Source organism: Meriones unguiculatus, chromosome 8 (genome assembly GCF_030254825.1).
Source record: "Meriones unguiculatus strain TT.TT164.6M chromosome 8, Bangor_MerUng_6.1, whole genome shotgun sequence".
Classification (NCBI taxonomy): Eukaryota; Metazoa; Chordata; class Mammalia; order Rodentia; family Muridae; genus Meriones; species Meriones unguiculatus.
Window position 1 is genome coordinate 19863154 of NC_083356.1, and position 25158 is coordinate 19888311.

Here is a 25158-nt window from a genome sequence, read left to right on the forward strand (position 1 = left end):
CCTGCCAGCTCCGGCTGCAGCCAGGCCTTCCCTTCCCGCTGCTTGGCAGGGCGGACCTGGCCCTGTGCCAGCTGCAGCACGTGGAGCCACAGCGCCAATCCTCTGACAGAGAACCTGGCCTGTTATCTAACTTTGCAAAGGGAAGTTCTCCCCCAGTCTGGGAACCATAACCAGGGCTGACAGATGAGAACGGTGAGCAGAGCTCCACGCCCACGGCAAGCACAGGCACATACAAGGAGCTGAGGGTTGGGGGAGGCCTAGTGGCCCAGGTTCAGCAGAGAGCAGGGCACACCACGCAGATCAACCCCGGGCTGGGATCAGAAGTGGCAGGGAGAAAGAAGGATGAGAGACTAGACCAGCATCGCAGGCAGCTGAGCGCTGTAGTGGCACCATGCATTCTTACGGGAGCTTTGGAGCCCCAAGGGGTTGCAAACATTTGGATGTACATGTGCTGTGCGCGTGACCTGTGCAAGGCATGTGCGTGTGCATATGGGGTGTGTAACTGGGGTTTTATACTGTCTGGTGAACTTGATGCCTGCTCTCCAAGTCTCTGGTCTCTCAGAAAGGGAAGAAGAGGAAGGTATGTCCACAGGGTAGTTGCCAGGGTGGGCACTCCTGAAAGGGACAAGCCCTGCCAACCTGGCTCCAGGCTTGTCCTGAGTGACCAGCCTTGCTTCTTTGACCATCACCGGCCCTTCCTTTCCCCACAGGTGCACTGTGATCCCAGCACATTGTGTGAGTGAAGTCAAGGATGTCCTCATCCTTCCAAGAGTGATGCCGGAGAGGTCAGATTTAGGCAGAAGTGCCAGGCTGTGATGTCTACAACAAGCCAGAAAGTGATTTTGGGGGCTCAACTCCAAAACTGAACACAGTAACCTCTGCAGTAGCTTCTGCAGTTCCGACACCACCCGGGGGCAGATGCTAAGCCCTTGGTTTTCTGTCCTGTGCCTCATCTCCACAGAGATCCACGGCTGGTTCTCAAATCACATCTTACACAGAGTTGGAAATGCTCCCTGTGCCTCTTCTGGCTTCTGCCTCAAGTCTTTAGCGTACTCTTTTTTTGTGTGTGTGTGTGTGGGGGGGGGGGGTGTTCAAGACAGGGTTTCTCTGTGGAACAGAGCCCTGGCTGTCCTGGACTTGCTTTGTAAACCAGGCTGGCCTCAAACTTACAAAGATCTATCTGCCTCTGCCTCCCTGAGTGCTGGGATTAAAGGTATGCACCACCACGCCCACGTGATTTTTTTTTTTTTTTTTTTTTTTTTTTTTTTTTTTATGGCTAGAGAGTTGGCTCAGCAGTTAAGAGCACTTCTTGTTCTTGCAAAAGATCCAGGTATATTTCCCAGAGCCTACGTGGTGGCGCACAACCATCCTAACTACACTTCCAGGTGATCCAGCTCCCTCTCCTGGTCCCTGCAGGCACCAGGCACAAACATGGCGCACATACATGCATCCAGGCAAACCACTCATACGCGTGGAAAAGTGACTTCTTTACTGCTGCATTCATTTATTCATTTTGCGTGCGTATGAATAGATGCACACACCATGGCATGTGGGTGTGACTGGTGACAGGACACTTTGCAAGTTTGTTTTGTCCTCCTACCTTGTGAGTCCCTGTAGTGAGAGTTTTGGTTTCTTTAAAAACTCAGTTATGTTGGGAATATGTTTTCTTTCAGTCCCAGGTGTGGGAAGTGGGGCTGCTTCTGATTGACTACAGCAGGTGGCTATGATTTGTCTCATGCTCTGGGAAGGGCGTGATTTTGACAGCTAAAGATAGCTTATGTTTGAAATTCTGGGAACTCTGCAGAGGATATAGCAATGCCAGAGCCCCCCCCAAAAAAGGGGGTGGCTACTGCTCTCCTGCTGTTGCTGCTGCTGTTTGCTGGTTGAAGATATTCTGATGAAGAAGATCAAACTTGCCCCATGGAGCTCAATGCCCCTAGTCAGTCGGAAGTAGACTAATGAGATCAACACCAATTTCCCCTCTAGTCTTCTTTCTCCCTTACCTAGGGTTAGGAGGTTGGAAGGGATTGGGGTGGAAAACAGTGGTAGGAAAAAGAACGCAATTAAGAAGCCAAAATCCCGGCTACCAGTTCCAGAAATGGAACTCAGGTTATCATGCTTGGCAGGAGGTGCCTCTACCCCAAGCCAGATCACCAGCCACAGTCTTGAATTTGATCCTCCTTCTGTGGCCTCCCAAGTGATGGGATCAATCACAGATTTGCATCGCCATGCCTGGCTACTTCTAGCTATGATTTTTACATATGTATTTGGTGTGTGTATTTGTACGGGCACACACATGCCATGGTACACATGTGCAGGTCAGAAGACAACTGGGAGTCGGTTGCCTCCTTGCACTGTGCATATCCCAGGGAGCAAACTGAGGCTGGCTGTTTGGCTCCAAGCGCCTTAACCGGCTGAGCCCTCTCGTCTGCCCTACTTTTACTTATGTATAGAAACCTCAGTACAGCGGGGCCCGGTAGTGACACCTGAAATCCCAGCACTCTGGGAGGCAGATGCTGGCGGATCTCCGCCAGCCTAGTCTGTAAATCAAGTCCAGGACAGCCAAGGCTACAACAACAACAAAAAAGCCAAAAAAGCCTCCGTACATGAATCAAAGCTCAAAACCTTGGAAAAGATACACTTTAAATTAATTTCTTTATTTTCATTTATTCGCGTGAAAGTAACTTTTATTCGCCTGGTTCAGTTGTTGTCTCTGACGGTTATTGCTTCCGACTGTTAACCTAGGCCTAGTCCTGGAAGCTTCTAGCCTCCGCGCAGTCTAACCTAGGCCAGAGCAGCCATGTTCTGAATTAAAATTCCTCTCCCTATGTGAATCTGTGCATGTGGCTGCAGAGGCCGGAAGAGGGTGCTGGGTCTACTAGAGCTGGAGTTACAGGCAACCGAGAGCTGCCCCACGTAGCTGCTATGAACTGAACTGGGATCTTCTGCAAGAGTAGTGTATTGTAATTCTCTGGAGGAGAAGAACTGATAGAACAAAATATATCCAGGCCTTACTAGAGTGGCCCACAGGCTGTCACCTGGCTAGCTTAGCAGTCAGTGGCAGTCTCAGGACAGAAAAGCCAAAGATCGGACGGTTGTTCAGTCCTGAGAGATTGGCTGTCTCAGCAGTTTTGGTCTGATGCTGGAATCCTGAAGGATTCCTAGAGACCTGCTGAAATCCAGAAGGAGCAGGTTCTCATACCATTGAAGGGAAGCCCCAGCAGCAGGGTCAGTGAACTTGCCAGCACAAGCAAGGGCAAGCAGGCAAAAAGCCACCAGAAGGTGTGGCCCAGATTTAGGGTGGGCCTTCCCACTTCAGATGATCCAGCCAAGAAAGTCTCTCACAGGTGTGTCCAGCTGCTTGCATTTTAGTCGTTTCTAGACGTAGGCAAGCTGACAGCCCCTTACAGTCCTACCTCAGCACTGTCGTTTCTCTCCCTGAGCCATTTCCCTTGTTCCTTCTCATAATGCATTTAGTTTCTTATTTAACCTTCTAGTGTTTCCTTCTCCAAATGTGTACTTGTAAAATTTCAGTTACATTATTATTATTTTGAACAGCTGTATGTTTCAGTCAGTAGAGGCTATCTGGTAAGCACAAAGGGAGCAGTCCTGCTCTTTTTGCCAGCAGGAGTCCTGGCCAATCCCTTGTGTTCTGTAACTGAGGTGAGAGTGAGGTGAGGGCTTGGGTTCAGGCTTGGGTCTCACGGAGATTGCTGCCAGGGACTGACTCAGGCTGGGCTGGTACAAAACTGGCTTAACACAGAGATAGAGGACAGGCATGGTGGTTGCTGTCTGCCTTTAATCCCAGCACTTAGGAAGCGAGGCCAGCCTGGTCTATGCATCGAGTTCCAAGAAAGTCAGGGTTACATAGAATGACCGTATTCCCCCTGCCCCAAGATAGGGTTTCTCTGTGCTGGCTGTCCTGGAACTTGCTTTATAGACCAGGCTGGCTTCGAACTCACAGAGAGCCGCCTTCCTCTGTTTTGATAGTGCTGCTGGGATTAAAAGGTACGCCACCACATCCCATCAAGAGACCCTGTCTTAAAAAACAAAGAGAGAGAGGAAGATGGATTTGCACTAGCAAGCTTGTACTGCCTCCTTTGCTATGTAAGTAAGCTTCCATCCTTTACAAGTTTTCTGGTCCCAGGCATCCTGAACACAACAGGCAATCGATTAAGACACCATGTTCGTGGCGCCAGACTAGACCTTACAGAGAGTTCAGAGCTAAATGACAGAGCCAGTGAAGCCTTACCCTAGAGAATTACTACGTTGCTCAAAGTCCACGCCAACACCCTCTCCTTGCAAGCAAGGGGTTCAGTTGATGGGATCACCAGTGATCAGGCAGAGTGGCTGGGGATGGCAGCAGTTGGGGAAAAATGGCTGGATGTGTACCTGAAGATAACTTGGAGGGGCTGTGGCAGGGTTAGGATTGTCTGCATGTTCAGTCTATGGACTGAGGGGTCCAAGCCCTCTCTGAGGATGGCCTAGGTCTGTTGGTTTTTAAATGTCCTGACACAACCCCTGTACTTTACCCTTCATTTTTTCACTGATTGTATTTGTTCACAGTTGACTAACAAGATTTTTTTTAATGTGAAAATAGCTCCATCTCTTCGGAGGCAAATAAAAGGAAACCATTGGAGTTCCTTAAGACCTTGGATAGGGCTTTCTTCTCTTGCTTATCTCTTTCTGCATATCCTCTTCTCTCCTCCCCCCTACCCCTGTATGGTGGCAGAGAACTGCTTCCAATAAACTACATTTATATACTTAAAAAAACCCAAAAAAACTTTGGTCTTCTTTTCTCTCCTTGGCCAGCAGCATATATTTAACTTCCAGGTGCCAAACCAATGTCAGAAGGGGCCAATTGTTGGGGTGATCGTTATTATTCAAATGTTCTGAACCAGCAGAGATTTGATTACTGGCCTGACTTTGGTATTATTATTCTTTGGCTGCATCATATTTTGTAAACACTCCCTCCAACAGCTTCTGATGAGTTTAATGACAAGCTGACCGGGCCAGTGGCAAAGACAGGACTTCCAGGCAGAGGTAGGAACTCCGAGAAAGAATCAGGGAAGATTCACCAGCTGAACTTGGAGGAAGAGAGAGGGCACTGGTCTGAGAGACTGAGGAGGGGTAACAACCACGAAGCAGAATGAAAGTTAGTATGTAAGTGGGACAGTTTAAGCTAAGTGCTAGCTGGGAAACCAACCTAAGCTAAGGCCAAGCTTTAATAATAAAGATAAAAGATCTCCATGGCATTACTGGGAGCTGGTGGTCCAAGAAAGTCCTGTTACAGTTGACATCCAAACAGTTATAATAGGAGATACAAATTTCCTGCTCGTTATTCAGGTGCAGTTGCTCAGGCCCTTTTCCTGAGGCCTGGGTGTTTCCCTAGGAGGCTGCACAGGCTCCCCTGGGTGAGGACTATTAGGTATTTTGGCCGAACCCTCAAAGGTCTTCACTGGAGAAGCACAGGCTGCCTCAAGGTCCTTGGCAGGTCCTGAACTGCCCCGAGAAGCAACCAGAGCGTGCAGGAGCTGGGCCTCTGCAGTATCACACAGGCCACAGCCAGAAGACCCGTGTTTCGTCAGGGCCATCCTCACATCTGAGGATAACTGAACATCTGTTTCACTGGAATACAGAATTGCAGAATTGCTTGTGTTTTATATCTTGTTTCTCCAGACAGGGTTTCTCTGTGTAGCCCTAGCTGTCCTGAACTCACTCTGTATATGAGGCTGTCTTGGAACTCAGAGATCTGCCTGTCTCTGCCTCCCGAGTGCTGGGACTAAGTCTCCCTTTTTTCGTGCCATCATTTGTTAGTTTGAGTACCTCCTGAATACCTGGTCCAAACAATTCCTGTCTTCAGGGACTAGAACCTTTGTTCCCAGTCCACTCTATCCTGCATCTTAAAGCCAACTGGCAAGCCAGGCATGGTGGGTACACTTAAACTCTCAGCACTCTGCAGGCACAGACAGGATGATCCATGCAGGTTTGAGTCTAGCCTGGTCTACAAAGCAAAATCTAAGACAGCCAGGGCGATACTGAAAAACTTCCTGTGTGTGTTGGGGGCGGGGGGGAGCAGTGAAGAATTCCAGGCCAGCCAGGGCTCTATAGTGAGACTGTCTGATGAACACTCAGTGTAGACTGAGCACACTTAAGGAAACTTGAAAAACACCCCCATGAGATTGGACAGATGCCCAGTCTTCCTTGAAAATCGAGGAAACTGTGGGGTGTGGTAACAAAGGCTATGACCCCAGCATTCAGGAAAGCAAAGGCAGGGACAAACACTCAAGGCTGGTACTATCCACTACATATTAAGACTATCTTGAAGTGCTTTAAAAAAAAAAGTTGACGAAACTTTCCTGTATAACCTTGGGTCTTCCTTGGCCTCTGGGGATCAGGGTTGCAGTCTGGATCACATTGTAAAGCCTGGCATGACCCCTTACCTCCCTGGACAGGCCGCACCCAAAAAGGGCACAGAATCCAGAGTGGCACATGATGGCAAAAGCAAGAGGCACGGGCAGTCCCACAGGAAGGTCTGTAAGCAGGTAGGCTGGCAAGGGCGGCTCCTACGGCCACTTGTCCAGAGCACAGCTTGTCCTTGCTACTGAGGTGCTGCTGAGCTGGGTCAGCTGGGTCTCCATGTGTACACAGGGACACTGCCCCTCACCCCATGGAATGTCTGCCCCAGGCACAGCCAGCTGCCACCAGCTCTATCCCAGGAGTCCTAGGCAGCCCTTGCCCTTTGAGTTCATGCAGGAGTTAGGGAGGAACGGGTGACACCTGGGGGACAAAAGTCAAAGTGCACACGAATATTTTCCACAACAAAGGCTAAAGGAAGCAAGTTTCTCTCTCATTTTATTTTAAGAAGGACAAAAATTGTTATTAAAACATCTACATTATTATCAAGATACTAGACCTTATGATATTTAATATTAAAGTGTGGTATTCTTAAAGTTTAATACAGACGTTTTTAAAAGACCATTAGATTGATTACTGCCCGGCGGAGAAATGCAGCATCCCTTCCCACTGCCCCATTCATCTAATGTGCCGTCTCGTTCTTGCCTCTTAGGCCCTGCTTCAGCCCTGAGCCTTCCAGCCAGAGGTCCCAGAGGGAATCACATCTGATTAACTATAATCACCATTTAAAGTGTTTCACCGTCTCCCACCCCAGATTCTCCCATCTTCTTTCTCTTCTCTTCTCCAGGTCTAGAAGGTAAGGAAGCCCAGACCTCAGGAACCCCTGGGCAAATGAACAACAAGACAACTGTGGGCTCATCCTTCTCTAGTGGGAACCAAACACTAGTCACTCCCTTCTCCCGAGCACACTGGTACTCCTTTCTAGACATGGGTTTGTGGGGAACTAGCGGGCAGGGCAGGTTGGGCCACCCTGCCCTTTCTGCCCAAATCATCTCTGAGCCATGGCTCCCATCCCAGCTCCCTAGCCAGATGACCCCATAAGCATTCCAAAACTCACAAGGATGTCTGCATTTTTTTTTTTTGCCAAATTCTTTATCTTTAGCCACCATTAGAAGAGATTCCTTGGATACCACACACATATATAATATTATATAGAGCGATATATTTAATACCTGTGTATATATGCATCACAGGGGCGACATATATACACACTAAAAACAAGGCTGGTGACAACAGACTGCAACACCACAGGTCAGGAGAACAGTATCATCAACATTCACAGCCATGGCCCCCACCCTGGATGTGGTCTCACCTCCCCTCCAGCCACACTGCCAGCACCCAAACTCTGCAGTGCTGGCCAGCTGGGGGTGGGGGTAGGGGGCAGGGGGGAGGAAAAGGTGCATGCCATGGTTACTGGGAGAAGGCTTGGCAGTGGCAGCATGAGGAATGGGTTTTGCCCCAGGTGCCTAGCATTATGCCCTGGAGCCCTACCAACCCTGGCTGGAGGAAAACTAGGAGTGTCTGTTCTTTCTGTCTCACTCCTCCATAGCCTTAGTTTCTGGTTCCTTCCGGGGGGCCCCACTTTTGTGCCAATGGTGTGGAGCATTCTGGAATGTCTGGGGGAGCCAGGGAAGGCTGTGTCTACCATGGGAGGTAGGATGAAAGGGTCTACATACTTCAGACAATGAAAGAGGCCTTGGTAGGTGGGAGCACGGGCTGGGAGTCAGCTAGGGTCCTAGGCATCTGGCAGAGCTGGGCATGGCGGTGGGGGCTGGGGGCTGGGATAGATGGTCATAAGAGTATATCTGGGTCTTTTGGAGAGGGCTACCAAGGGCTCCAGGAAAGGGAGGCTGTGGCCCATAGTGGCCTATGGAGCCCAGGTCACCTCCCTGCTCTTATTAGTTGGCCCCTCCTCATGCTTTGTACCTGGTGAAGAACCAGAACTTATGGTGCCCTGTGTCCTGTCGCTTCTCTGTGAAAGCTCTTGGGGATCTAACCTCTGCTGCTTACCCCAACAGCCTCCCCCACAGGGTGCTAACAAAACCAGCTCGTCTTAGCAGCTCTTCCCCGGGTCCTGGGGATGTTGCACGGGACTGAGGAGCTCAGAGGCTCCAGCTGCTAATGGGTGGGGCCTCTTGATCAATGTTTACACCCCAGATCTGCACCAAACAGAGGGCTGGAGACCCTGGGCAAATCACTCCCCCTGCTAGACCTCAGTTTTCATTTCTGCAAAATGGGGTTTGGGCTGCTGTTGACTCCAAGGCTGAGGCACTGTCTACGATCGTGGCTCACAAAGGAAAGGGCTGGTTGTCAGGAGCACCTATACTCCTAGTCTAGCTTCAGTATCATCTGCCTTAGCCCTTGCCCGTTTCACAAAGCAGGAAACTGAGGCCCCCAGTGCTAAGTGACCAGTACGTTGTTCCCAACTTCATCTCGTGACTACTACGGTAAGCTAATCAGGGCCTCCTGCCTCTGCTGTGTCCTGCTCTGCCCCCAGAGAAAGGGAGAAGGGGAAGGTGGAGAGGGAAAAGGACTCTCCTGCTGCAGATACAAGTGGGGACCCCAGGCTCCCCAGCCATGAGCGTTGGATCCCCTTCAGGAGCAGACAGAATTTAAAGCTGTAGGCTGAAGCTGGCCAGGCCCCTCTATCTCCAACCGGGAGAGCTAGAATCAGGGAGGGGCTGCCCCCATTTTGACAGGACAAGGATCCTGGGACCACTTGGGTCTGCAGTACATGACCTGGGTATACACACCTGGGGTTTTGGGGGTGGAAAGGATGGACAGGGACCCAGAGGCCTGGGGGCTGCCTGATAGGGTGGTCCCCTGCCCCAACCAGCCTGCCTTGGCCATTCCATCAGGCTTTCTGTCCCCAACCCACCCCCGACCCCAGGACTTTGCCCACAGCTGAGACCTGGCCCTACTCCCCAGTGGTGGTGGTGGTGGCAGCAGTAGCAGTTGCAGCAATGGGGGCTTCTAGGGTGGCACCAGTGGTGTCCCCATCCTCTTGCAGCAGGAAGTTGTATTTGCCGAAGTCATCATCCCTTGGACACAGAAGCATGTCCTTGCGGGCCTTGGCAAGCTTTTGCTTCAGCACCTCACGCCGGTCCAGCCACTCGCTGAGTTCCTCTTGGCCGTGGGCATAGCGGCACTTGTCCCCGTCTGGGCAGGCCTTGCCCTTCTGGAGCCTGCGGGTGGCAGAAGGCTCACTGCCCAAGCTCTGTGCCTTCCCACCTGGAGCCATTCAACCTCCCTAAAACGTGCCTCCCCCAGAAAGTCAGTGCCAGCCCAGGGAACCTCTGACACGGCGGCGCTCTCTAGGAGCTGATCCCATGTTGTGAAGGAAGGCTAGAGAAAGGCACGAGCCCACCCCTCCATCCTTCCCACCCCAGCACTGAACGCATCTCTAAGACACGCCGTCCTCAGGCCCACCTGCGACCTGCCCTCCCCGCACTCCCTCCCTCCCTCCCCGAGCTCTGGTCCCGCCGCCCTCGGCACCTGTCGCAGAGTCGGAACTCGCCCATGGGGAAGCGGTAGGCCCAGCCGCTGGCGTCACTGTCGGAAGTGAAAACCTTCTCCTTGTGCTTCTCGGACTGGATGTGCTGCTGCCACTGCTTCTTGCTGTTGCTGTTCTTGCCGCACAGCCAGCAGTGGTAGCCCATCTAGGAGCACAGTTCTGTGGGTGCCTGCTTCCGCGCCTCTGCCTGCCCCAGCCCCTCCAGGCCGCCCTCCCAGCCGGCCCTGGCTCAGCATGTGGGCGGGGCTTACCATGATGTCGGCATAGTCTGTGGGCATCTGGATCTGCTTCTCTCCCTCCCGAGAGCTGATGGGTGTCCCTTCTCCCGGCTTCCCTGGGTTGTGTTTCTTCAGCCACATGTCATAGGTCTGCTGCATATCCAGGACTGGGCAGGGGACAGAGTACTGGGTGAGGGGGCTTCCCCATCCATTCTATCCATAATCCCTGCCGGACTTGGGAGGTACAAGCATTTAGCCTCTGCTGCTGTGCAGCCTGGCCGGAGGGGCTGATCACTCACAGGAAGCTGAGTCTGGGGAAGCGCCCCGCAGGTACTCAAGAGGAGTTAGCAGTAAGGGGATGAAGGACAAGTCTCCACTCACTCTTGTTCTCCTTCATGAAGGTCCACATGTCCCTCTCCTCAGGGCTGTGTGCGAAGGAGCAGTTCCCCACATACTGGCATTTGCGGCCATTCTGGGCATGGATGCAAAGCTGTGGGTGGGCAAAAGGAAGCCGGCTGAGACCCACAGGGCTGTGTCACTGTGTCGGGCAGTTCAAAGCCTTTCAGGGCCCACAGCCTCCTATATTCTCCCCTCCCCAACAAGCGCTCACATCATATTGCTGTGGAAAGTTTCGAATGGAGGGAAGAGGCCTCACGGACACCCATTTCCTCTTGGCCTTGGACATCACCAGAAGGACCCGCCTCTCCTTGGTCCAGCTGTAGGGCAGAGATGGGGAGAGTCTGAGAGGAAGCCTCAGGGTTATGAGACTGTCTTTCCTCTCTCAGAGCCCAGGTCTCCCAGGTTGGGCCCCTCCCTTTCAGTGCTCTGGCAATGCCCCATCTTGCCCAAGCATCTGCCCCCTGCCTGCTCACCAATGCCGGGCCTTGGCACTGCAGTACTTGAGGTCCTTGTCTGGTTCCACCACCTGCCCATTCCTCCAGCACTGACCACATACAAACTTCATCTGCAAGTCAAAGGTGCTGGGCCCGTGTGTCCTTGGGGCACCCTAGTGGAAGATGGGGGTGGGGTTGGTGAAGTTGGAGCAACCAGGCCTTAGGCCTCTGGAAGTCCTAGGACCACTAAGTCTTAATTTTCAATACAGAGTTTCTCTGTGTAGCCTTGACCATCCTGGCCTCAAACTCACAGAGATCTACCTGCCTCTGTCTTCCTTTAGAAGCCTGGTTTATGTAATCACTGTATAGACTAGCTTTTCTTTTTAAAGACTTATTTTAAATTTATTATACTTCATTTTTTAGACAGGGTCTCACTATGTTCCCTGGCTATAACTTGCTATAGAGACAAAGCTGGTCCTAAACTCACAGAGATCTATCTGTCAGCCTCTGTTTCTTGAATGTCGGGATTCAAGGCACATGCTACCATCCCAGCCGATTTTATTCTTAAATTAACTCTATATATGTGCACGTGTGTGTGTGTGTGTGTGTGTGTGTGTGTGTGTGTATGTGTGCGAGGCCAGAGGCATTGGTTAGATAGCCCTGGAGCTAAATTACAGGCAGTTGTAGGCTGCTGACATCAGTGCTGGGAACCAAACTCAGGTCCTTTGCAAGAGCAGTATGTGCTCTTAATTTCTATAGCCCCTTAAACTGTGGTCACAACCCATAAGGGTCAGATCATTGAACTCGGGAGCTCTGGGAAACCTGGTGATAGTGAACCCTTTCATAAACCTTCTGAATTCACAACCACCAGAAGTTAATTCAGCAACAAAGAATGCAAGACGTGCCTGGCGGCACTTACCCATGATGCAGCACGCCACCTGACCAAACCCTTAGTTCTAAGTACCTCGTGTGCACACGTCACCCCGAAGACGGAGACACACTGCCTGACCTTGGCTCAGATTCCAGACCGTTGTATGTTATGAACTGAAGTGTTCTTACTGTACGCCCAGACTTCCTGCTCTTTAGAACAATAACGGTCCACAGAAAACAAAGGAGCTAAAGAGACGCTCAGCGGCTGAGAGCACGGTTCTCGGGGCAGACAGGGCTCTCTCAGCACCAGTGGCTGACAGCCATCCCTAACTCGGGATCTGGTCTCTTGACCTCTGTGGCAACAGGCGTTCCCGCGATGTCCATATGTGCACACCTTTGGGAGTTGGTTTGCACCAGGTATACACAGGTGCACAGGGAGGCCAGCGGACACTCGGAACCAAACCTGGGTTGTCTGCAGAAGTGGCCAGTGCTCATTTGCTGTTGTTTCTCGACAGAAGGTTTCTCTGTGTAGCCCTGGCTGCTCTGGAACTCGCTCTATAAACCAGGCTGGCCTGGAATCCTGAGAGCCGCCCGCCTCTACCTCCTTAGCGTTGCCACTCCACCTGGCTCAGCAGGCGCTCCTCACGCCCGAGTCGTTCGAGTTTCCAGCCCTCACCTGTGACTTTTAAGAATTAGTAAGTGAATTTTGGTATGGGGTTAGTATTGAATCTCCAACAAGGTTTAAACATTCTTCTGCCATTTTGTACTCCACAGTTACGCACAGTGGCATTCTAGGCATTGACAACTCTAAACAGAAAATACCGAGAAGTCTTGTCTCTACATCCTGTAGTTTCAATTATTCAGGCAAGACTTTAAGTATTTTTTTTGGGAGGGGGGGGACAGGGTTTCTCTGTGTAGCCTTGGCTATCCTGTACTCCCTTTGTAGACCAGGCTAGCTTCAAAATCAGAGATCTGCCTCCCAAGTGCTGGGATTAAAGGTGTGTGCCACCATGCCCAGCTCAATTTAATTCTTTACTCTCATTTATCTCATTCATATTTTCCATCAATGTAATAAATAAAATGATATGTATACCAAAAAAAATGTTTACAAAAATGTCCTTCATTAGCAAATGTTTGATTTTTAAGTAGATGTGGTAATTGGTAATCCCGTCACTTAGAAAGATGAGGCAGGAGAATTGCCACAAGAGACCAGTATGGGTTACAAGGTAAATCTCAGGGAATCCTGGGCTGAGCAGTGAGAACCTATCTCCAAATAACAAAGAACATTTTTACACGCCCATCTTATATACCTACATATCTGTGCTGCATAAAAACTGCTCCGGTGACAACAAACCAAAAGTGGAGCAAGCGTAGCGGGCCTGTCTAGGGCACAGCAGGCTGTTCTCTCTACCTGGAACGCCTGTCCTCTATTCTTCCTGTAACTTATTCTAAAAAAATGTCTTTCAAAAGTCAGCTCAAGGGCTGGAGAGATGGCTCAGTGCGTAAGAGTGCTTGCTTCGTAAGCATGGAGGCCACAGTTTAGATCCCAGCACCGAGCTAAGATCTAGGTGTGGACCTGCACTGATCGGGGCAGAGACAGGACATTGCTGGAACTAGCCTAGCCAGAAAGTGCAAGCTGTAGAGTCAGCAAGAGATGACACCTCCAAAGGAGAAAAGGCGGAGTGGAGGATTCCTAGTACTTCCTCTGGCCTGCACATACAGGCATGCTCACGCACACGTGTGTGCATATCATACACACCCAGCTCAGGTTGCAGGGACCCTCCTGGAGCTCTCCTGTGACAAAGCCAACCCCCGTGGTTAGAGTACCACTGTCTGAGTAACTAGTTTTGAGGGCCTGGTCTTTAGAGAGCAGTAGTTCAAAGATGGGAAGTTGGCCTTGGGTAGCAGGACAGACAGCCTTGGATTCTAGATCCTCCCCCGGGGCGATGGGCAGCTAGTCTCTGGGGCTCCTTTCCCACGGCTCTTCCGTATCTTTAGCCTTTATTTTGCAGGCAGGAGAGCTGCTCGTCTGTGTCCAGGACAGAGTGGGGAGTGGGAGGTGACCTTGCCTAACTTGTTCTAGTTGTCTTCCTCCACCTCTGTTCCTAGCCTCCCCATCTGCCCGTGGGCTGTGGGTGTGGGACTGCCTGTCGGGGGGCTCGTGGCTTCTCCAGGCCAGCAGGTGCATGTGTCTCCTGCTAGCGCCCCGACAACTGTGACCAGCACTGCCCAGTCCAGAGAGCATTCCCGTCTAATGAACAGAATCAGCTCAGTGCTTCTAGGGATGGTAAGCCATAGGAGCTGGAACCAAGCAGTGTCTGCCCTAGCAGCCCCTGACTTCACAGATGTCCTGATTTTACTCTCTAGGTGGTAAGCACGCAGGAGCTCCATGCTTGGGCCAGTTGAGCTGGACACAGGTGTCCTGCGCCTGAATCAGGCCTGGTGGGCAGGGGAGGGATGAAGCACTGTCAGCCAGAAAGGCATACATACATCTTGGCCCTCGGTGTCCCTGGAAGGACCATGGGTCAGGAGAGTCATGTGGGAAGATAGAGGAAGCCAGGACTCAGTGCTCTCTTTAGAACCTTTGCTACTCACAAGGGTCCACCTGACCCGCTTACAGTGTCCCCGCTGCTTCCTGGCCAGAAGCAAAAGGAATCAGAGGGAAGCAGGGAGACAGTAAGAGAAAGAAAACCAGGCAGCCGAGTATAGCGCTGCGTGTCTGTAATCCCCACACGAGATGCTGAGGCAAGTGGGTTCTGAGTTCAAGACCCATCTCAAAGAAATAAAAACGAGAGGGGTGAAGGAAGGAGGGAGAGACAAAGGAGAAGAGGACAACACTAGAAAGGGAAGGCCCAGGGAGCAAGTAGCACTAATGGCTTCCTTCCCTTAGCTTCGATCCACCTCCAAACCCCACACCATCCTGGCCCTGTAAGGAGTTCAGAAGCCCAGCTTTCCTTTAAGTTGGCAATAGGCAATAGGCTGACCTGGGACACAGGGTCATTCCTCACTGGTGTGCTGCAGAGACCTCACCTCACTGTCTTCTCATCATCTACAGTTACAGTGATCTTGAAGCCCAAGGTGCTGTGACCCCCAGGGGGATGCAGGTCTAACACACAGCAGAGACTCAGCATGCTGACTAGGGCCAGCTCCTGTAAGCCTCACACCCGTGGTGGGAATGGTGGGCAGGGCTTTATGATGAACCAAGGGAGACTGGATGGTAGGAATGGTGTAGGTGGGGCACACACTCGGTACCACGCCAGGGACCTGGGATTTCCCCTGGGGCAGTTTCAAGTGAAGGCCCCGATGTTGTGGCTCACGCAGTCAGACCACAGTGAAGGACAGGAGAGAGGTGACAGTACCATCAGGGGGTACCACAAAGGGTGGGGCGGCAGGTGAAATAGTTTCTCACATAGCCCACGCTAGCTTCCAACTCCCTAAGTAGCTGAGGCTGACCTTCAATTCCTAACTCCCCTGCCTCACCTTCCAAGTGCTGGGATGGGAGGCATGTGCCATCATGCCCCACTGATCCAGAAGGCCTTACCAATTACAGCGGAGCCCCCTCAGTCAAGCTGTCAGTCACATGGGATAACCCGAGGTGACATTCCTCCTGATGTGTAAGTTGAGCCCGTGGCTTTGCCTCTGCAGCAGGAGGAAACAGGCACCCCCACCCCACAGGGAGGGATTGTGTACAAAAACAGAGGCTTCAGAAATGTCAGTCACACAGGCAACGGCTGATGAAGGAGCAATTCTCAATGAAAAGGGACGAAAACCACACGCCCATGACCAGTGAATCTGAATGGTAGTACTATGTGGGTACTGTGGCTATATGAAAGTGCCCTCACTGCAAACACATTCTAATTATTGTTTTTTGTGCATGGGTGTTTTGCCTGCATGTGCGTCCGTGCACCGTGTGTGAGTTCAGTGCCCACAGAGGCCAGAAGACGGTCCTAGATTCCCTGGGACTAGAGTTGGGAACACTGTGGGCCGCCATGTGGGTGCTGGTAATCAAACATGGGTCCCTTGGAAGAGCAGCCAGTGCTCTTGACTGCTGAGCCGTCTCTCAGCCCCAGGCTGTCCTTTTAAGTGGCCAGAGGTGAAACCAGTCTGCAGCTCACTCGAAGATGGTTCAAAACATAACCCCCCCAAAAAAAACCCTGCATATTTATGTATAAATGTATACCTGCACATAGAAAAAAGACACATGCACACACACTCTTACTGTTAACAAAGCAAGTAGAAAAATGTGAACTCCAGGAATACAGGAAAGCGTGCAACTTGTCGGATCATATGTCACCGTAAAAGGAAATGGACACCTGTGGTGATCACCTGTCCCCCAAGCCAATCTGGGCCTTACCAAGCTGCTGCTAGCCTTCCCTGCATGGGCTTCCATCTGTTGCCAGTATTTCTTGGATTCCTGAACGATGTCTTCATGGGTCATGCCTGAGGAGGGGGTAGAAAACATGGAGCTTGGCAAAGGCTGAGACACAGCACCCGTGGGATGAGCTGAGGTGTCCCACCAGGCCAGCCCTGGCCACAGTTAAGACTTGGTACCAGGAATGCACTTATCCTCTCCAGGCCTGTTTGTCGTTCTGTAACACAGCAAGAAAGCTCCATGACTCCCAAGCCAGCGTCCCATTTCTCCTTGGGGACTCAAGCAGAATCCTGCTGGGCATCCCCAAGGGTAAATGTCCCAGCATGATGGCCCCAAAGCACCAATCAGATCCTTTCTTCCTTCCAGGTCCTGCTCATCATGTATTCTGGAAGCTTCCCCTCCCCCCTGCAGCTCTTTTCTTTCTAGAGCCCCAACAGTCAGCTGTCTGGATGTTCTATGGCTGTTGTTCTGCTGTGGCTACTCTCCATTCATTGCTTCCCCAGGCCACATAACTTCCTTAATATCAGATTCTTTTAAAAAAAAAAATGTATTTATTATGTATACAATGTTCTGTCTGCATGTACACTTGCATGCCAGAAGAGGGCACCAGATCTCATTATAGATGGTTGTGAGCCAGCATGTGGTTGCTGGGAATTGAACTCAGGCCCTTTGGAAGAGCAGTCAGTGCTCTTAACCTCTGAGCTGTCTCTCCAGCCCCCAATATCATTCTTGAGGATGATCCCCAAATAGAGGTCCAGAGCCCACATCTCCCTTTGGACTTATAGCCTGCCACATCTGGGCGCCCACTCAACATTTCTATTTGAAGCTCAAGAGACAGTTTGAAACCCACATTCCACACAGAATGCTGATATTAGCCCCTCAAACATGCTTATGTCATGGTCTTCTTGGTACATGGAAGCTTATTCTAACTTGGCACCCTGACTTCAGCACTGGCCTCGCAATAACCTTTGGTTTGATACCCTACATCTGGTCTCTCAAATCTTGCTGGTTCCACCATCAAAGCACACCCGAATGGGACCACCTCTGCCACCTCTCCTACCCCCACTGGTGTGAGCTACAGCCCTCTGGTGACACTCTGCTGCCCTCCGTCCTGTTTCCCACCCAGCAGCCATCACGGCTTGGAAACTGCTGGTCAGACTCTGAAACTGCATTTCAGCTAAAACTCCTCCTGGCGTTGCACAGCAGGGTTAGGATAACGCCAGCTGTGGCCACACATCATAGAAACGGGCCTCTGTTCTGAGATGCACAGTATTTTAAGAGGCTGGAGACAGAAGGATGCTGCTGCTGCCAGCATCACAGGGCAAGCTTTTAAAAACTGCGTTCTTACTGTGTTTATTTATTTCATGTGTATGTGGCACGGGTGGGTGTGTGGTGATTGAAGGACACCCTCAGGAGTTGGTTTTCTCTTTCTACCATGTGGGGCTTGGGGACTGCACTCAGGTCAGACCTGGTGGCAAGTACCGGCTACAGGGTCAGCATTTTATTTTAATTTAATTTAAACTAGGAATACACTCTAACGATGAAGGTGCAGTGTAGCAAATCCACAGCAAGCAACGGCGCTGTCCATTCATTATAACTCACTGCACGTTTCAACAACTACATTGTATTGTTGGACCACTGTTCTTTGGCCACGATTGACTAAAACATCACTGTTGCAGCAAGTGACTGTATTTCTATTTAAGGGCAAGAGACTCACACACTGGGATGCCTGAAGACTCTATCCCACCTCCATTACTGATTTAAACCCAGGAAGAATCTTCTGCTTCAAATCTTTCGCTGCCTGGGGCATTCTCTGCCCTTCTCTAGACAGGCCAGTTCTCACCTAACTGGAAATGTTCTCCTGGGCCCCTCTCCATTGCTCTGCTTCCACAGTGATGCACAACTGAAGTTAAAATACCGTTGACTCTAAGTGGACGCTGACTGTCATACGGCATATTACGAAAGCACCAAATAATGCTGATAAGATCCCAATGGGCGATGAAGAAGAATGTGCATCCCTGGTCAGATGGAACCTAGGATTTACCTCTTGCTTGCACACTGCCTGTCTTTCTCCACTAAGTCCTCGAGAGTGAAGGCCTTGATTAGTTCAAGGCTGGATGCCTTGATCCAGAGAGGGTGCTCAGTAAAGCAGTTACATGGATGAATGTGTGAACATCTGTCCATCCACTTCCTGGACGAACAAAAGGAGGCTCAGGGAAAGATGCCTTATTGGCCATTACCCACAAGTGTATGTAGAGTTGCTGGGGCAAGGTGAGGGCTCAGGGCCTGAGTCTACCAGGCTGAGCCTGACTCCTTCTTGCTTTCCCATCCATATCTTGGTGTATTCCCTAGGCAAGGTCGAGACAGGGAGAGACCCAGATTCTCTAGCAGCACCCTGTGAGAAGAGTTCTGTCTCCTCTGTGATGAACATGGTTACTAACTCCTCCAGAAAGCTCCCATGATCCACCTGCTGCAGAACTCACCTGAGGCCCTGTTTGTTGGCCATGAGGCCCTGGCCTGTTCATCCCCAGCCAATCCCAAGCCCACTTCACTTGTTCTGCCTGCTCCTCACCTGAGTACTGCTGCAGCAGCCAGACCTTGAGCTCAATGAAACTATGGGCGAAGTGGCAGCTGTCCTCTCGCAGGCAGCCATAGCGCACCTCATGGCGGCACACATCAAACTGGAAGTGCTCCTGGAACTGACGGATCTTGGAGTACTTGAGAGAGGTGGAGCGGACAATGTGCACCAGGCACCTGGAGGGAGACGGGACGTGCGTGACGCTCAGAGTCCCCACGCCGCCTGTCCTCCATCTCTCCCGCACGGGGCTACCTTTCCAGTGCCAAGCAGGTCTCCTGGACACCTCCTGTCCTGTTAGCCCATCTCAGAATGTGGCTGGCCTAAGAGGTACGAGGACCCTACACTCAAGACTTTTAGACCCAGCTCTGTTTTACTTGTGCCAAATCACAGACCTCTGGGGCCAGCTCAGTTTGCAACCATTCTCAAGGACAGGCATCAGACCCCACCTATCGCCAGGTCGGAAAAAGGGCGTGCCCATGAGTAGAAGGGGGTCTCCTCCAGCATCGTGCTCCGGGGCTGGTCTCATATGCAGGGGGATGGTAATGAAGCACTTTCTCTGGGAGGGGAAGCTCAGTGGCCTTCAGTGAACCCCAGTAAGATGGGAACATCGCTGCTCTCAGACAGGAGGAAACGCAAGGCCGCAGTGGCTGGTGCTCCAACCGACAACCAGCCGTAGCCAGGCTGGGGTATGGACCCAGGGCTGCCTAACTCCCGGGCCTGAATCCATCACTAACGATGGGGCAGGACAAACAAAGGCAATGGTGTCCTCCTGACCCAGTGCCTCCCAATCCTTGTTTGACACTGAAACCATGACAACAGAAGGTACTGTTTGGACTCAACAAACAGCAGGCCCCATCTGCCTGCTGACCATGCTGTTCCCAGGCGTCGGCTTTCTTTTCTACACAAGGGAAGCAGTAACTCCCTCTCTAGAGGGCTGCTGAGACCATCAAGTACCCAAGACAATGATTGGAAGGCAGTAAGTTCCTATCCTTTCTAGGTGGATGTCTCAGTGTTCTCTGTCCCTCTTTGGTCTAGGCCTTTCCTCATCTGACATGCTGCCCTCGAGGAACCTCTCCATCCTTGTGTCGCCCACTGCCCAGCGCAGGACTCACTTGTTGTTGTAGAAGCTGTGCTTGGCAGCCAGGTTGGAGCAGACAGACGGAGAGTCCTTGGTGCCTTTGCTGATGATCCGGGGCTTACTGTCGAAGCAGATCTGTCCGGGGAGGGAATGGGCTGGGACCTTCACAAGGCCACCTGGGGAGGGGATGGGCTAGAACCCCACATGGCCACCCAGGGAAAGACAGCTGGTCCCCGTAACCATAACCCCTGCCTTAGTAAGGGCGAGCGTGGAAGAGACCCAGGTCATCAGGCCACAGATGACCCTGGGCCTCAGCTCTCATGTCTTCATCTCTCTGACCACAAAACTCCAGTGCTTGGGGCAGGAGTTAATCCATGTCCCTAAGCCTCAGTCTCCCCAACTTTAAACTGTAGATAATTAAGCTACTTCATCTCACAGATTCAATATGCAGGTCTAAGAGCTAAGAGTGAGTTGAAGAGCTCTTGCCTCATGGCCGTGAGCTATGATTGCCAAGCCAACTCCTTCCTAAGGGAAGCCAGCACGCATTCATCTGCTCTAAAGGTAGCAGATTAGGGTGGGCTGGGCCCCAACCCCAGCCCTGCCCACCAAGCCTTTTCTCCTCAGACAGGAACGTGACACTTTTCCCACCTTCAACAAGCTAAAGAGCCAAATGTCCTCTCAAGACTGGGAAAGGCTGGTGACCACGGCAATGCACACCTTTAATCCCAAGTGCTTGGAAGCAGAGACAGATGGAGCTCTCTGCGTTCAATGCCAACCTAGTCTACAGAGCAAATTCCAGGCCAGCCAGGATGAAACAGTGAGACCCTCCCTGTCTCAACACCCCCTCAAACAAACAAACAAACCTCAACACTGGCAAAGCTCAGTTTAGCTGCTCGGGATCACAGCTAGCCTGAGAAAAAAGAAGAAACTTGGACAGACACTGTGGGATGGCACAGCTGGGTCACAGGCAGGAATCGGAGCAGGGACAGCCAGGCTGCAACAGCAAGTGTGAGGGGGCTGGCCATGGCCACCTTGCTCTAGACAGCTGAGCTGGGCTAAGTTCACCATACTCACAATACAGAATTTGGGGACAACCTGGACAAGATTCTAGGTCTGCCTGGGCCCAGGAAGCATGGTCCTAAAGCGCACCCGTGGCGACTGGTACTGGGAGGTGGGCCTGGGCTCTGGGGCTTGGAGCTCAGGCTGATGCGAGGCTCTACTTCTCAACCCCCAGACCACCAGTAAATGAGGACAGTCTCTGTGTGCTGCAGTCACCCACAAAGTATGGATAAAGATCCAAATCCTGGCACATCACAGGTTTCCAGGGAAGAACACGATTACTGTTTCCTCCTGGCCTCAGTTAGGCCTAACTTTCTGACAGTCTTCAGATTACTGATTCTCTGGCCATACCTCACCACACCCACAGCTCCCATGATGGCCACTGAAGGGCAGCCCCAGTGTGTCTGGGACCACGGGGGACTGGTAAAATGGCTGAGCAGGAGGGTACCTCACAGAGGAAGGTGAAGATGCCCTGGTGCTCCTTGAGGAGCTTGGCAATGGTCAGGCTGCCACGCTTGACACCCCCTAGAGGGTCAAAGAGCAGGTCGCGGTTGAGGGTGCCCTTCCGCTCCTCTGTCCACACGTCGATCTCCTCCTGATGGTAGGCGAAGGTGCAGTTATCCCCGTACTTACAGTCTTGCTTGTTAATCATGTCTGCAAAGAGCAACAGGACACACGTTCTGCCCGGTGGGGGAGGCAGCCCACAGCACCCCGAGATCTCACTGTGGGCAGCAGGGCTCGCATCCAGCAGGACAGAGCGCTGGCAGCTGCTGACCTCCCAGAGGGATGCTCTTCCAAATGCCGGGCCCAGCACGGAAGGCTCAACACCTTCCAGCGCCCGCCCCACCTAGCAGTCCCTCTCTTGGTCCCCTGTGTCCATGCAGGTCAAGCAAGGCCAAACGGTCAAAGGCCTTTGTAGACTATACACGTCTGCAGAAGGAGGAGCAGTTTTTAGGATTATTCACCAGGGAAGTGAGTAACTGCATGATTAGGATCAGGAATGTGGGCCATAGATCTGGAGATGCAGGCTACATCCTCAGCTGTAGAGGGGTAGGGAAGTGGCAGAGGGAAGGGCTTCCAAGACCGGGGCCATCAGGCTCAAAGGGCGGAGTGTGTGATGGAGTGGGGGAGAGACTGCTTAAGGACCGTGAGGGTGGGGACGTGGATGTGGGCACGCACTGGGCTCCATCTCACCAGCTATGGGCTCCAGGGAGGAGACTGCTGGTCTGGAAGGCCAGTGTGGGTGGTTGCTGTGAGAGGGCAAAGGCAGAGCCTGGGGTGGACACTGACGGTTGGTGTTGAATGCAAAAGGGTTGTATACAGATGTTTGGGGGGGAAGTGCAAAAAAGAGCTGAAGTACAGATGTGCTGTAAGCTCATGACTGTTCAGGGAGTCTGAAGAAAACCATCGGATTCTGTTTGGTACTGACCAAATTTCTGAGCCAGAGTGAGAGCAAGGAAAACAACGTAATCATTAAAAACAACTGATATCTGCAAGCCTTTCCTATGAACTTTCCACGGACCCTTCCCATCCCTTGGGATCCTGCAGGGCATGAACCTGGCTGTCTATAGACTGTGGGGCTCTCACATGTGAAGGTACAGGCCACCACATGGCTCCAGTTCCTTGGGATATCCTGAATGACCTCTGTCTTTGGACAAGGTCAAGAGAGGAGATGCTTGGGCTCCTGTGGGGCTCAGGCTTTATCTGAGCCCTCTCATCTCTCCTCTGATCCCTCTGCTGCAGGCCCCACTATGGTCCACCCACCTTTGCACAGGTAGTAGGAGCCCACAAAACTGGTTTTGGTGGGCCGGGGCCGGATGCGCTTCCAGGTCTGGTCCTCAGAGCTCCGGAGTCGGCCGAGGAGGACATCCCTTTTGCACTTGTGTTCGAGGCCCTCGCGGTAGGTATAGTCACCAGCCCTGGGGCCTGCAGACAGGGTACACAGCGATGCAACTCTGGGAAAACCCACATGCCCTCATCGGGGTCTCTGCAGCTCTCACTGTACCTCCCCTGGTATGTGCTTGCTGGGGAAAGAGAGGACCTGGAAATCCCTCCAAGGAAACCAACGCATGACTGCCCTGACAGGCCTGGGCCTAACGGTTAGTCTGTCCATCTCAGTGTCTCTAGAATTGTGGGCCCACCCCTTCCTTTTGTGCAGGGGAGGGCCTTGTCTTCCTCCATCAATCTCCCACTGACACACAGGAATGTGGCATCCACATTCCTGAGATTCCCAGACCCTCCAGGGCGGACGGATGCCGCATGTATCTATGTGAGTACCTGTTTTGGGGTAGCATAGCTGGCAGGCCTGCTTGAACTCGTGGGTGGCAGCCAGAGGGTTCTTGATGAGCAAGGCGGTGTTGGGCATGGAGGGTTCCGGCTGTAATGGGGGAATGTTGGTCATCTCGGGGCCTGAGGGGTACCTGGGACCCCCAGGGCCGCACATGCAGTGGGAATAGGTATCGTTTTTGACACCCTCCTCCAATCTATCCTACCAGGATCAGAACAGTAGCCTAGGACCCTCTTCTATATCTTCTGAGGCCTTGTATTGTGGTACAAGAGCCCAGAACACCAGGACCGGCCTCGGAAGCCCCTGGGCTAATGGGGGACAATGAGTAGAAGCCATCACGGCATCCCAGACATCAACAGACAGGACAAAAGACCTGGGAGAGCCAGTGATTTTCCAGGGCCCACACAGTTAGCATCTAAGCTGAAGTCGGTGTGTATGCTGTTCACTCATGGTTTGGTGCGCTCTTGAACCCAGAGTAGGCTGAGCCTGGAGACCAGAGGCACGACATTGCTTATGGCTGCTGAGCCTTGTTCTAAGACAAGACAGAAGGAGTGCCCTATGTATGCTCTCCAGCATAAGGCTGGAGGAAGGGCCAGGGAATCGCCTGGGGCTGGTCCATTCCAAGGGTGCTCTTCTTGAAGGATGCAACAGTTCACCAACACAGAGAGCTCATCCTACCCCCACGTGGGGCTCATAACCCCGGGACAAATAAGGTCTGGTCTGGGAGCCCCACTTAAGGTACTCACTGAGGGGGCTGGCTTCTGAGTGCTGCTTGGGGGACGGTGGTCCTGTGAGCTGGTTTCTTCTAAGAAAGAACACAGAAGAGTCACGTACCATGGCCCAGAGGGCAGGAGGGGCCTTTACGGGATGCCCCTGTAATTTCTACCTCAGAGAAGCTCCATGGCTCTACCCTCCTCTTTTCATGGCTACAACTCTGGAGCAAAGAGGCTCCACCCTTGCTCATGCCTTCGGAGTCTTCCTGTTGTCCATGAGAGAAATTCCAGACTTGTAGCTTGGCTCACAGTAAGACCATGGCTCACCCACATTCCCCTGGAAACCCCTGCTCTGGCTATCCTAACAGCCAGACCCTGGTCCTCCACCATATGGATCCTCTATCTCCAAGCCATCAGGTCTTTCAGAAGGAAATCCTGGCTCCTCTCCCTCTGACATCCCACCCGTCCCTCAGTCTTGAGTGTCCTAGACTATCTCTGACCTCTAAAAGCCAACTCCATCAATGCCTGGTTGGTTTCCTACAACCCTGGCTCCCAGCCCAGAGGAGGGCAAAGGGAGCTCATGACCTTGCACCCCAAACTTGCATCAGGGTCACCTCCATGGGACCAGGATCTGGAGGGCTGCGCAGAACACCAGACGATGTCACTAACAGGCCCTACTGTGTGGTCTAGACACCCAGGCCACGGCTCAGGCTCCAGCAGTACCGCACACAGCAGAGATAAGACACTACCTTCTGTCCTGGACTATGATGGGGACAAGGGCTTGTGCTACGGAGGTGCAGTGCATCGGAGACAGAGCAGCACTGTTGAGGGAGTAGAGGGAGAAAAGTTCCCACCAAGGCCTCACCTAAGAAGGAGTCAGGCTTGTCCAGGGAGCCTCGGGTTGACCCAAAACTGTCAAGAGTATCCAGCCGAGCCTCAGAGTACGGTAACAGATCCAGGGGGTCCAGCGTGGGCCCTGGAGGGTCAAGGGCGTCCAGCACAGAAGCAGCCAGCTTCCTGGAGGGGTCCATGACAAGGCCAAAGGAGGCAGGAGGCAGTGGGCTGGACACGGGGATGGAGCCACCCACCACAGGTGGCAACAGTGGGGTCCCACCAGGGAACACAGGGATCAGCTGAGGCAACTCACTAGGCATACCACTGCCAGGCAGGCCACCCTGGACCAGAGACTGCAAAGTGGGGACAGAGCCAGGGGTCAGAA

The 25158-nt window shown here is 52.3% G+C and overlaps 1 protein-coding gene across 2 annotated transcripts in view; it reads right to left on the minus strand.

Annotated features, from left to right (window-relative positions):
• Positions 1–6838: 6838 nt before the first annotated feature.
• Zc3h7b (zinc finger CCCH-type containing 7B) overlaps positions 6839–25158 on the minus strand; it is a 44539-nt gene continuing 26219 nt past the window's right edge. For both annotated transcript variants that reach the window (XM_060388994.1, XM_060388993.1), the window contains 14 exons: positions 24805–25126; positions 23973–24031; positions 23217–23316; positions 22704–22865; positions 21388–21593; positions 19915–20015; positions 18797–18978; positions 16207–16292; positions 11022–11155; positions 10760–10865; positions 10531–10639; positions 10183–10316; positions 9913–10076; positions 6839–9602 (listed from right to left, as the gene is read on the minus strand). In XM_060388994.1, coding sequence (XP_060244977.1) covers positions 9335–9602; positions 9913–10076; positions 10183–10316; positions 10531–10639; positions 10760–10865; positions 11022–11155; positions 16207–16292; positions 18797–18978; positions 19915–20015; positions 21388–21593; positions 22704–22865; positions 23217–23316; positions 23973–24031; positions 24805–25126 — 2133 coding nt within the window. In that variant the 3' untranslated portion in view covers positions 6839–9334. The remainder of the gene's footprint in view (positions 9603–9912; positions 10077–10182; positions 10317–10530; positions 10640–10759; positions 10866–11021; positions 11156–16206; positions 16293–18796; positions 18979–19914; positions 20016–21387; positions 21594–22703; positions 22866–23216; positions 23317–23972; positions 24032–24804; positions 25127–25158) is intronic.